This window comes from Natator depressus, chromosome 8 (genome assembly GCF_965152275.1).
Source record: "Natator depressus isolate rNatDep1 chromosome 8, rNatDep2.hap1, whole genome shotgun sequence".
Taxonomy (NCBI): Eukaryota; Metazoa; Chordata; order Testudines; family Cheloniidae; genus Natator; species Natator depressus.
The window spans coordinates 30,455,652-30,468,567 of record NC_134241.1 but is presented as its reverse complement, the minus strand read 5'-3'; the positions used below and the strand labels follow the sequence as shown (position 1 = coordinate 30,468,567).

General features: G+C 41.0%; 1 protein-coding gene across 1 annotated transcript in view; it reads right to left on the bottom strand.

Annotated features, from left to right (window-relative positions):
- The window catches only part of DOCK2 (dedicator of cytokinesis 2), a 449,812-nt gene that overhangs the window by 373,000 nt on the left and 63,896 nt on the right, over window positions 1-12,916 (bottom strand). Inside the window, exon 13 of the mRNA XM_074960680.1 lies at window positions 4,929-5,008. Coding sequence (XP_074816781.1) covers window positions 4,929-5,008 — 80 coding nt within the window. The remainder of the gene's footprint in view (window positions 1-4,928; window positions 5,009-12,916) is intronic.

The following is a 12,916-nucleotide window of genomic DNA, read 5'->3' as shown; positions in this document are numbered from 1 at the left end:
ATAACCCAACATTAATCCAATGTGGGATAGCAGTCCCTTATTCCCATTGGTAATCCATTTTCCACATGGAACAAAAGATATTCTGCTTATCTCGGGGATGACACAAATTGCTAACTAGACAAGTTTCCCATGGCTAGTGACGTTCATTTGAGTTCATTCTGATCATGAAGACTGTTTTCATAAGAATGAAAAACAAAGAACATTTTAAGCAAAATGTTTGCACTCAAGCGGAACTAAAAATACCCCCAAACATTGTCAGTCATTACATCTGTAAAATTTTGTTCATGTTTCTATTAGAAACTTCATTCAAACAGGCTAAGTGGTGTTAGAAGGTATCAAAAGATGCGATTAACAACATCTCAAAGTAAAAGAACCAGATTAATTAACAGGAGTACACCTTTTGTTGAAGATTTCCTTCCATTCATCCTATGGGAAATCCTGCATATATATTTTGATAATTTTCACTAAGCAAGCAATGGGTTTAAGTACTTACAAGACACAGCCACTGTGCAATATGAATGCCTCGAACGTATTTAATTACTTTACTCCAGAGATCTCACTCTAACAAGCTTGGATACTCAGAAACTAAATGCAGGAGACATTGAAATTTTTGCACGTGCCTCCTATGCAATACAGGTATTAAGATATTCTAACATTAACAGTGTGTTATAAGCAATGTAGAGTACAACACATTACACTACGTAGTGCTGATGTACAATTCTACTGAATACTTCTGGATACTGCTTTGTTGCTGTCAAGGATCCTTCCCCACTCTGAACTCTAGGGTACAGATGTGGGGACCTGCATGAAAGACCCCCTAAGCTTATTCTTACCAGCTTAGGTTAAAAACTTCCCCAAGGTACAAACTTTGCCTTGTCCTTGAACAGTATGCTGCCACCACCAAGCGTTTTAAACAAAGAACAGGGAAAGAGACCACATGGAGACGTCTTCCCCCAAAATATCCCCCCAAGCCCTACATCCCCTTTCCTGGAAAAGGCTTGATAATAATCCTCACCAATTGGTACAGGTGAACACAGACCCAAACCCTTGGATCTTAAGAACAGTGAAAAATCAATCAGGTTCTTAAAAGAAGAATTTTAATTAAAGAAAAGGTAAAAGAATCACCTCTCTAAAATCAGGATCGTAAATACCTTACACGGTAATCAGATTGAAAACAGAGAGAATCCCTCTAGGCAAAATCTTAAGTTACAAAAAAAGACAAAAACAGGAATACACATTTCCTCCAGCACAGCTTATTTTACCAGCCATTAAACAAAAGAAAATCTAATGCATTTTCTAGCTAGATTACTTACTAACTTTACAGGAGTTGTAAGGCTTGCATTTCTGATCTGTTCCTGGCAAAAGCATCACACAGACAGACAGAACCCTTTGTCCCCCACCCCCTCTAGATCTGAAAGTATTTTGTCCCCTCATTGGTCCTTTTGGGTCAGGTGCCAGCGAGGTTACCTCAGCTTCTTAACCCTTTACAGGTGAAAGGGTTTTGCCTCTGGCCAGGAGGGATTTTACAGCACTGTATACAGAAAGTTGGTTACCCATCCCTTTATCGTTATGACAGTTGCAAAATATTTTTAAAATCCAAAAAGTATCCTGCTCCTGATGCAATTTGGTCCAAATACTTAGCCTGCTCCTGGCAAATCATCTATACATTTGTCATATAGGGTACAGAACATCCTGAATTCCTTTCCAACACATTGGGAACATTATTGGAAGCATGTTATTATTCAGGTGAAAATAGATTTATGTTTTTAGTTCCTTTACAGCTCTGTGCATCATTCTAAGGAAAGCGTCAGGGGAAATGTAACTCCAAAAAGGATTGTTGAAATGAATCAAATATAGCCGCAAATTTGCTCTGCTTAGTCTTCCATTTCTACTGCATTTTAAATCAAAGATACCAAAACAGAGAACTAAGCAAAACAAAAAATCAAATCCAACAGTATGAAAAATGGGGCATTAAAGGGTTCATAAAATGCTAATGTTACCATCCTGCCTGAAAACAAACTATATCCTGCTATAAGGCCACACGCAAACTTCAGATTTTTATTGCTACTAGGGGCATATTAATTTATAATTTATGCAGAGTTGGATATATCTTAGTAAACCCTTCTCTTCCTGATTTTTGTGCAAGTATCTTATGTTTATTCACAGATGTGAGTCTCTGTGGATGATAAAAGTGACTGACATTTACATGACGGCAAAGCCTTCAACCTATAGTCAGTAGTTTCTGCTGTCTAGATAACTCATTGTAAAAGCTCAGACACCAAAACGTCTATTTTTTAATTAAAAAGAAAAGGAGTACTTGTGGCACCTTAGAGACTAACCAATTTATTTGAGCATGAGCTTTCGTGAGCTACAGCTCACTTCATCGGATGCAATGAAGTGAGCTGTAGCTCACGAAAGCTCATGCTCAGATAAATTGGTTAGTCTCTAAGGTGCCACAAGTACTCCTTTTCTTTTTGCGAATACAGACTAACACGGCTGTTACTCTGAAACCTATTTTTTAATTGAGATACACAAGGTAGGTAAGGCAGTATCTTATTGGACCAATGTCTGTTGTTGGATGGTACAAGCTTTTGTGTTAGAGAGCCCTTTCTCAGGTCTGGGGAAGGAAATCAGAGTGTCTGAGCCAACTATGAGTTGGGACAGATTGTTTAATATGCTAGAGTCACCACCTTAAGGATCTCTGGGTTGCATTTTCCTAAGTGTTAGGTATTCTATTCCCATTGAAATTCAAGAGGAATTGGGGGCCTACCCATAGGTGCTGGCTTGGTGGGTGCTCCGGGGCTGGAGCACCCACAGAAAAAAAAAATAGGGGGTGCACAGCACCCACTGGGCTGACCAGCTGTTGGCAGCCAGGGATCAACTGTTTTGCAGGTGCCTCAGTAGCTGCGCTGTTTCCTATGGGTAGCCTGTGCGCAGCTGTGATGAGCTGTTTGGCGGGCAGGCTCAGATCAGCTGTTTCCCACCTCCCTGCTCCGGCAGGGGCTGAGTGAGTCTCACAAAAAAAAAAAAGCCTTAGGGTTAGGCGTGGGCAGGAGTGCTGGGCTATTAGCGGCAGCACAGCCACCGAAGGCTGCCCCACACCTCTTGGGCTGATGGCCATGTCCTCCAAGAGTATGGTTGCTCCCTGCCAGCCAGGCTCCACTCTGGCCACAGAAGGCATTAGGTGACTCAAGGGAGCCCAGCTAGGCTAGGGCTGGATGCAGTGGTGGATTAGGGGGAGGAAAAGCCTTGGACCCCATCAGGAGCTGCACTGTGGGGAGAGGGAGGAGAAGCCCCGGCAGGAGCCACACTGGGGGTGGAGGGTGGGAAGAAGCCCTGGACTCTGGCAGAACATGTGGGGCTGAAGTCCCCGGCTCAGAGCCCCAGCCACCCCTAGTGGCAGAAGCTGGAGGGCTGAAGCCCCGACCCCACTCTGTGCGGAGCTGGCCTGAGCCCCTCTCTCTCCAATCCCCCCTGCAGAGCTGGCTCTCATTCTCTGGCTGTGGAGAAATTCAGCCCAAATCTACCCGCATTGGTATCTCCATTTCCCCCATCATCACACAGCCATGAATGGATTTAGCCTAGGAGGCAGGGTCAGCATTAGCCCCATTTGACAGGTGGGATCTAGGGCACACAGAGGTGAAGTGACTTTCCCAAGGCTAAGCAGGGAGCCTGTGGCAGAGCAGAGAATCAAACCCAGAACACCTGAGCCCGAGGCCTGTGCATTAACCACTAGGCAACCTTCCCACCCAAGGAGGGGGAACCTCCTCTGCCACTTTGAGTGGGTGGGTGGGAGCAGGCACTAGACAGAGCCACCAGGAGATGGAGAATAGAGAGAGATAGGAAAAGGGACATGAGTGGGAAGCAAGAAGGGGGCAAAACATCAGGAAGGGGAGCAAGGACTTAGAGAATAAACAAGAGAGAGGGAAAGGGGCAGGGAGAGTGAAAGGGACAGGGAAAGGGGAAAGACTCTACACTGCTTGTCCCTCTCATTGACCTTCTTCCCACAGCCATCAGTGGCCTCAGCTCCCAAACAGGCCCTAAGCAGGTGTGAAGCCCAGAGCAAACATAATGTCTTTAAACTTGGATGTTAGTGAAGACAGCTTGTAGCTGAGTGTAACAATTTTAATATAGGTTTCAGAGTAACAGCCGTGTTAGTCTGTATTCGCAAAAAGAAAAGGAGTACTTGTGGCACCTTAGAGACTAACCAATTTATTTGAGCATAAGCTTTCGTGAGCTACAGCTCACTTTCAGCTCACGAAAGCTCATGCTCAAATAAATTGGTTAGTCTCTAAGGTGCCACAAGTACTCCTTTAATTTTAATATACTGTAATTCGTGAAAATGTAATGATATATTTCATTACTATTTTAATAATGATTACATTGTTAAGATGCCAATGATAGACACACATTCGATAACAGAATAAGAAAGAAGTGTGTAAATATGCTGAAAATTGCCAGTTTTGGGGGGAGGCTGAGCCCCCCCCCCCAACACACACACACCTCACCTTCAAGGCGGAGGCAGGGGAGAAGACCTAAGGGGAGGGGGCAGAGCAGGGGCAGGAAGAGATGGAGTGGGGCACAGTGGGGGCGGGGCCTTGGGGAAGAGGGGTGGAACCAGGATGGGGCACCCACCAGCAAAACCAAAAAAATCAGCACCTATGGACCTACCTCCTATAGGCTCCTTGGAAAATTGCAGCATCTGGGTTTTAGCTATTTAACCAGCTACCTTTTTAAAAGGTGTACAAACCATGCACCTTCCTCTAAACTTGTCAACCTTGGGCTTCAAAGTAATTAAACAAACTGTCCATCTATGCTCTGCCAGTTAAGGAATAGATATGTAATGGGTAAAGAATAATCAATCTAAATGTATCACCACTACTACACTGTCAATAAACAAAACATATTGTTGTTTCTGAAGTACCAACCTGCAACAAAATGGTAGTTTTATACTGGCTTTTCATAAGGTTGTTGATGGATTCAAAGAGTCTCCTCATAGATTCCTCAAATTCCGTCTGTTCTTTTCCTTCATATAACCTGTATAAAGATAAATCCATGTTATAGCTTTAGCAGCAGAAACTGCCATACCCATAATTGTTCCCAGTCCAATGTTAATTGAAAATTAAAATACATAATTTGGTACCTTATAAGACCCACCTATACCACCAAATAGATATGTAATCAAACAGTGCCCACTAATCAGAATTCAAGACCATTATTTGTTAGCCATTGTCATACATTTTGAAGACCACAACTTGCTAGAAAATGTGTGTGAAAGTGTAGTGTGCTTTTCTTTTGAAGTTGTTTTTCTAGGCGAAGTTTCTCTCTGACCAAACAGCATGACAGCTTCATTCCACAAAGGCCTCAGTACAGCCTGTTTGGTAGTAATAACCAAAGATGTGAGTTTTAAATTGTCCAAATGCCCAGATATTTCCCCAGAGCTAATTATATTTATTCAGACTTCTTACAGATAGCAATCTTGAATCCATTTTGATGATCAATAAATCCTAATTTTGGCATGGGCTGAAAATTCTGCCCAAAATGTCCTTTCCCATGCATAATGATGCTTCTGTTTTCAGCTCCACTCAAACCCAGGGAACATGATGATGTACAAGATCATTTAAAAAAGGCAACTGAACTCTGAGCCTCCACAAATGGTCAAGCAGGTTTTTCAATCTATTTCTCACATTTTGCCCAGTAAATTGGGACACAGGGCCAAAAATGCGTTAGCTATATGATGTTCTCACTCAAGATAGATATAACGCTAGAACACAGATTTAGAACATGGATGTAACATAGTTTGGTCATGTCCATGCTGGCCTACAAGGGCATTTTAGAACCTCTTTTGTCCCAACCAAATCTAAATCATGGGGGTTAAACAAGACAGAAAAGCCTGTCTAGAAGGTACTGTAGTTTCAGCTAAATTACCAATAAAACCAGTAAATCCAATCTTCATAGTAACCCAACTCGCTATCTAAAAAAACCAAACTAGCAAGTATTGGGACAATACAGCAACCACTAGGTAAAGCGGCATAAGACTGTTCTCAGTCACTCATAACTACCATCCAAAAAAATTCAGCTGGGGAACTGAAATTTTCCAGGTTTGAGTTCTGTCCAAAACTGGCTTTTTTGTGAAATTTGGTCAAAAGCCAATCAGCAACTATTTTGTATAAAAGCTAAACTTTCTCTTCACAAATAGATTAATTGAAAAACAACAAATTAAGGGATTAAGTCCCTAGCCTAAACAGCGCACAGCCTCAAAAAGATAAAACAAGCAAATTTACACAAATAAGATCATCAGGAAATGAAATCAACAGATAGCAGTGCAAGCAGTATCTTTGTTTAAATGAAATTTCTTGAGAGGTATTTGGTCATTTAAATTTCATGGAAGAAACGTGAGTATAAAAAAAAAATCTAGCCAATACCCCTTCCGTAAAAACAGCTATGTGCTGAATAGCTTACTTTCCCTTACATTTATAAGAAGATAATCAGGATTTAGCTGCTGCCCATCATCAGTGGAAGAAATCACGTTTCACTAGTGCTGATGCCATTCAAATCAACAGCCAAACTTCCACTAACTTTCATATCCATAGAAATCTTCCATTTTCAAATAATGTTTAATCAGATTATGCTGTAATAAATCTAAATATATTTGTTCAATCATGTTATAAGATAACATGCATATGAAGTGTACTTCCACTTTTCACAAATCCATGTTCTAGTGACAACAATTATATTAAATATCATGTCTAGGGAAACTGGATTGGAACCATGTTACTCTGATCCAAACCCACAGACTTCTATTACTTTTTCTACAAGAATTCTCGCATAGTTGACAGTAGTTCTGGGTCACTTACTCTGTGGGCTAGCAAGTAGAAGACAACAGCTCATCTAGAGCTGGATAAACATTTTAGAATAAAACTTTTCTTCAGCAAAAAAAATAATAATAAAAAATAAAAAAATACAGTGACACCAAAACATTTCACGTCTTGTTAATGTCAAAGTTTTCAGTAAAAAACAATTTGAAAAAAATCAAAATGTTTCATTTTGATATTTTCAAAAGTTTCTATTTTTGATTCAAAATGGACTGTTTTGAAGTTTTTTTTTATTTTTAAAAAAATTAAAAACATTAAAAAATTTTCATCTAAATGAAACATTTAGTTTAATGGCTAACAGACCATTTCATTGGACACAATGTATTTTTTACCTTTTCGATCAACCAAAAATCTAATCATTCAGTTTAGCCCAAAAGGATGTTCATTATTATTTTGTTTTTAAGAATCTGTTATTCATTCAGCTCTAATCCCATCTTCACAATGGTTTATTCTTCTGGATTAGACTACTGCCCATTCAGCCCTAATGCACTAATTTGGCCAAATGTATGAGGTCTTGAGAGGTAGTTATTGAAGTATCTATATGCCATACATAGAGAAAAACTGAGGGATAGTTAGGCCAGGATTTTCAAGGACATATAAAGAAACTAGGCACCCAACCCCCAATGAATTTCTTTGAGTTTTAGGTGTTTCACCATTAGAGTTCTTTAAAAATGCTAGCCTACATGACTTTCCTTCAGACACAGTGGAGTCAATCAGGAAATCCAGACAACATTACCAAAGCTGTGTGTATATGAACAAGCCCCAAATCATAATTGAGGTTGCTATTGGCAGTCTTGAAGTGCCTCATGATTTAAAGCATTACATCTTTAGGAAGGTGAAATAATCAGCAGATCATAATTGTGAAGCTTTTATTTTCGCAGTTAACATTCTGCTATCCATGCAAATAATAATGTTGCTTACATGTATTATATTAAAAGCACTGGTAGTAAAGCAGCACACAGTTTTAATAGCCTTCATATGGTTTATTTAATAACATACTGCAGCCTTTTATGTATGAGCAACAAACATTTAAAATTAAAGTATAGAGTTCAAGATCAAAAGAGAATTCTGCTAAGCTATCTGCAGGAATCTAACAGAAAGAAGTTCAGTCTTACAACAATTCACACTGGTAGCAGAAATGGATTCTTCAAGGTAAAAAATATTTGCAATAATCACAGCATGGGCAGCATAGCCACATCAACAGAGACTGAGCAGCACTATGAACATCTATGTGCAGAAAATTGTTTGCTAGGAAAGCCTGCAGCAACTTCCACTTATGTTCATCTAAGTGTTAGCCGTATTGTATAGCAAGGGGGAGATTTTGCTAGAAAACAAGAGAATAGTTTGATTTAGTTATTGGCACCAGACTAGTTTAACCCATTTGTTTCTGGAAACAAGTTTCTCTCTATGCAGCTGTCTTCATTGAACAACGTTCAATGAAATCACAAGAATGACCAATAAGCTAAGCTAGACCACTTAACAGCTGCTGTTTTTTAGGCTGTTCAGACCATTTTTATTTGTGCATTCAAGATAGTTTATTCTACATTGTTCTCTCTTTAACCCAGGAGGTTTGACCATCACCCCCATGATTTGCCCTAATGCAGTCATCCTGGCAATGATGAGCCAAGGTTAAGTCTCAAATTTCAATCACTGTAAAATTATCTGTAATGCTACTAAATAAACTGCCCATCAGCTAGCTTTCTGAATAGCCCTGTATTCAGAGAGGTCACTAAGCCAGTTAAGCTCTCTCAAGGCACTTTACAAATATATGTGAAGTAAGGTTCAGAGCACAATTGATTAAAAAAGCAAATGCAGGAAGTGCGATTAAAATCTTAATATTTACCATCCAAAGGAGACATTATCACAGCCAGGGCCGGCTCTAGGTTTTTTGCTGCCCCAAGCAAAAAATTTGCCGCCCCAAGCTCCGAGAGTGCAACTGTCCAAGCAAAAAAAACAAAAAAAAAAAAAAACCAGAAAGAATGGCTGGAATTGTGCCACCCCAAGCACGTGCTTGCTTTGCTGGTGCCTAGAGCCAGTCCTAATCACAGCCCTTCCAGGATTCCCTATTTTAATTACACAGAATCCAAAAATATTGTGCTTCCCTTTCAGTTTCAATCATTCATCTGCAAATGGAACATAAGCTTGGCAAATGTAGATACCTACATAACATCCACCCCATGTATTACTAACTCTAGATACAAGAATGGCCTGGGAACCTTTCTGAAAACTTTTTTTTATGACCAGGAGTACTAAATAGACCACTGCTCTGCCTACGGATCAAAACATTTGACTACACCAATGCTGGATTCTTAGAGTGAAGGTAAAATGGGCACATCATAAAGTCAACGCAGTTTGCTGTGACTGGCAGCCATGTTCTAGGATTAGAACTTGAATAGCAGGGCACAACTGGAGGTGCATGAATTGGAGAAATTATTTAAGGAACTTAAAATGATGCCTGCCTCTCCTATATTTAGATAAAGCCATAATTACAAATATTTTTAAACTAAATTGACTGAATTTATTTCAACTCTTGCAAGTTGTTCTTTTCCTTCGTGGGCTAGATTGCAAGAGTACACCATGGCCCATGGTTAACTAGATGAGGGAAAAAAAAGGGATGAGCCTAATGGAGGAAGAACAGATTTACGGCCATGTGCCTTCTTGAAACAACTTGGCGAAAACCTAATTGTGACTAGTAAATTTGAGCCATAAATAAAGCAGAAAAACCTTTGAAGGGGGAGAAACAGTACTTAAAGACAAGATAAAGCTAAGAGAGATGTTTTGGCATCACAATCCTCAGACGATAAATTGGGAGTCTGAGTGCCAGATTCTCTACTGAGATTGGACCCATCTGCATTGGACAATTGTCACGATTTTTTTCACACTAAATTGAAACATTATAACCTGCCCTCCTGCCCTCACCCCACTGGCTCCCAGATCTGCTATGCAAAAGGCAAAAAACACCCCATCCTGCTTAGCCAATCTGGCTGTGAGGGGAAAATTCCTTCCCAGCCCTCAAAGAGAAGGGCTGAGTAGTATAATGCACACAGTGGGGCATGAGAAAACCGGTTGTATTGCAAATTTCCAGGGTGGGTAGATGCTGCCAACCCAATCCAAGTAAGAGGGGGATTTTCTGGAACAACATAGGGTATAAATACCCCACTACCACAACCCTTCCAGCCAGCAGGAAGGGCAGTTCCCTCCCCCTGATCTGCTTCCGGCTCTTCTCCCCTAACCTGCTCTATCCCTGTAAAGAACATAAGAATGGCCAAAAGAGTCAGACCAAAGGTCCATCTAGCCCAGTATCCTGTCTTCTGACAGCACCCAATGCCAGGTGCCCCAGAAGGAATGAACAGAACAGATAATCATCAAGTGATCCTTTTCCTGTCGCTCATTCCCAGCTTCTAGCAAAACTTCCCTCCTTCCCCTCTATGACCCTTTGAGGAGGGAGTCAGGTCACCTTTAAAGGTGGAGGGAACCTTTTCCTCCAGAAAGCCAAACAAAGACTCAGCCCATAGATGCTGTGGTGAGCATAAGCTAGTAGAATCAATGAACCAAACTCATAACTGATATAATTCCATTAGCTGAGATATTTCAAGGAGCTTAAGGAAGTTCAGTAGCCATTCCCATTAAATTTTCAAAATCAACCATTCAAAAATCCTACCCATTGACTTAAAGTATAGTTACCCCAGCAAATTTTGGTCCAAGCATCGCATATTCACTGCTTAGGTGCCAAAGCTTGGTGTGACCATAAGAGGCCCACAGTACCCAATGGCAGAGGGCCCTCTATACCGTAACTCATATCAGGCCTGACACACAGAAAGACACATACCCTGGCCATGACATTTGGGCTATGGAGAAGAGAAGCAGACATCCCATATGAGCTTGAGACTCAGTGAATTAATAGCTTTCAAAATGAGTCACAAAGGCTTTCAAGATGGACAATTTTTCAATCTTTCTTCCTCCTATACCGTATTTTACATCGAAGAGCACAGCCTTAGCTAGCTATACTTTTCCTAATACTTAGTACACTGTGTTTAATATTCAAGTTCACCTTTCTTACATTATTGCCCCTTGAGACACACACGTCACCCACCTGTCAAATTTCAGGTGCCTCTTTCAAAGCATGGGGGAACAAGAATTTCTCAAAAAGATCAACAGAATTTGACATGGCTAAAACGTATTTTGTTATTGGAAATGGCTGAACCATTTTGGCTGAAATTTTCCTCAAAAAAGTTCAGCCCGAGGCAGATATCCGGCAGGGAAAATTTCAGCCCAAATGGTTAGTTTGCCAAAGTTATAAGCAACCGAAAACAAATTCTTCTAAGAGAAAGTGTCAGGCATCTTTAACAGTGAGTGTTGCCAGCTCCTACACTGATTATAAAAAAAAAAAAAAAAAAAGAGAGAAAGTAGATCATGAGAGGGGAAGAAAAAGAGGTAGGGGAAACAAAATGACATTACGTCAATCTCAGGCCGACTGGTTAGCTATGCTGATCTCAGATCAAATGTGGAACAATGTTTTGAAAGTCTAAATTTTGGCATTTTCCCTGATTTGTGTCATCTACTAAGAGTGAAATTTTGCATTTAAGTTGCCTTTGATAGTACATCAGATAGATTTGTTTTGCCAGTGACTCAGGAGGATCTCTCTGGCAGAAATCAAAATTATCAGCTGTTTATCTGAACACAGGCCCGCTCAGAGAAAGGTCTTCTCTGAAGCAGAAAATGGTTTGCAAAACCTGACACTTTCAGAAAGCCTTTCCACCCCACCCCATCTGCCCATGACAACACATGGAAGTTTGGAATTAATTTCTGTCTCTACTTTGTCCAACAAATCAGATGCATGTGTTAGCAATGAAGAGTACGATATGATTACTGCTAGTAAAGTTAAGATGGAAACTAGTCTAGTAGTAAAAAGAAAAGGAGGACTTGTGGCACCTTAGAGACTAACAATTTTATTTGAGTATAAGCGTTCGTGGGCTACAGCTCACTTCATTGGATGCATTCAGTGGAATATACAGTGGGGAGATTTATATACACAGAGAACATGAAACAATGAGTGTTACCATACACACTGTTACAAGAATGATCAGGTAAGGTGAGCTATTACCAGCAGGAGAGCGGGGGGGCCCCATGATGGTGTCCCCTGAATAGATGTGTGGGCACAGTTGGCAACGGGCTTTGTTGCAAGGATAGGTTCTTGGGTTAGTGGTTCTCTTGTGTGGTTGCTGATGAGTATTTGCTTCAGGTTGGGGGGCTGTCTATAGGCAAGGACTGGCCTGTCTCCCAAGATCTGTGAGAGTGATGAGTCATCCTTCAGGATAGGTTGTAGATCTTTGATGATGCGCTGGAGAGGTTTTAGTTGGAGGTTGAAGGTCATGGCTAGTGGCGTTCCGTTATTTTCTTTGTTGGGCCTGTCCTGTAGTAGGTGACTTCTGGGTACTCTTCTGGCTCTGCCAATCTGTTTCTTCACTTCAGCAGGTGGGTGTTGTAGTTGTAAGAATGCTTGATAGAGATCTTGTAGGTGTTTGTCTCTGTCTGAGGGGTTGGAGCAAATGTCATTGTATCGAAGCGCTTGGCTGTAGACAATGGATCGTGTGGTGTGGTCAGGGTGAAAGCTGGAGGCATGTAGGTAGGTATAGCAGTCAGTAGGTTTCCGGTATAGGGTGGTGTTTGTGTGACCATCGCTTATTGGCACCGTAGTGTCCGGGAAGCGGATCTCTTGTGTGGACTGGTCCAGGCTGAGATTGATGGTGGGATGGAAATTGTTGAAATCATGGTGGTATTCCTCAAGGGCTTCTTTTCCATGGGTCCAGATGATGAAGATGTCATCAATGTAGTGCGAGTAGGGGCATTAAGGGACGAGAGCTGAGTAAGCGTTCTAAGTCAGCCATAAAAATGTTGGCATACTGTGGGGCCATGCAGGTACCCATAGCAGTGCCGCTGATTTGAAGGTATACATTGTCCCCAGATGTGAAATAGTTATGGGTGAGAACAAAGTCACAAAGTTCAGCCACCAGGTTTGCCGTGACATTATCGAGGATAGT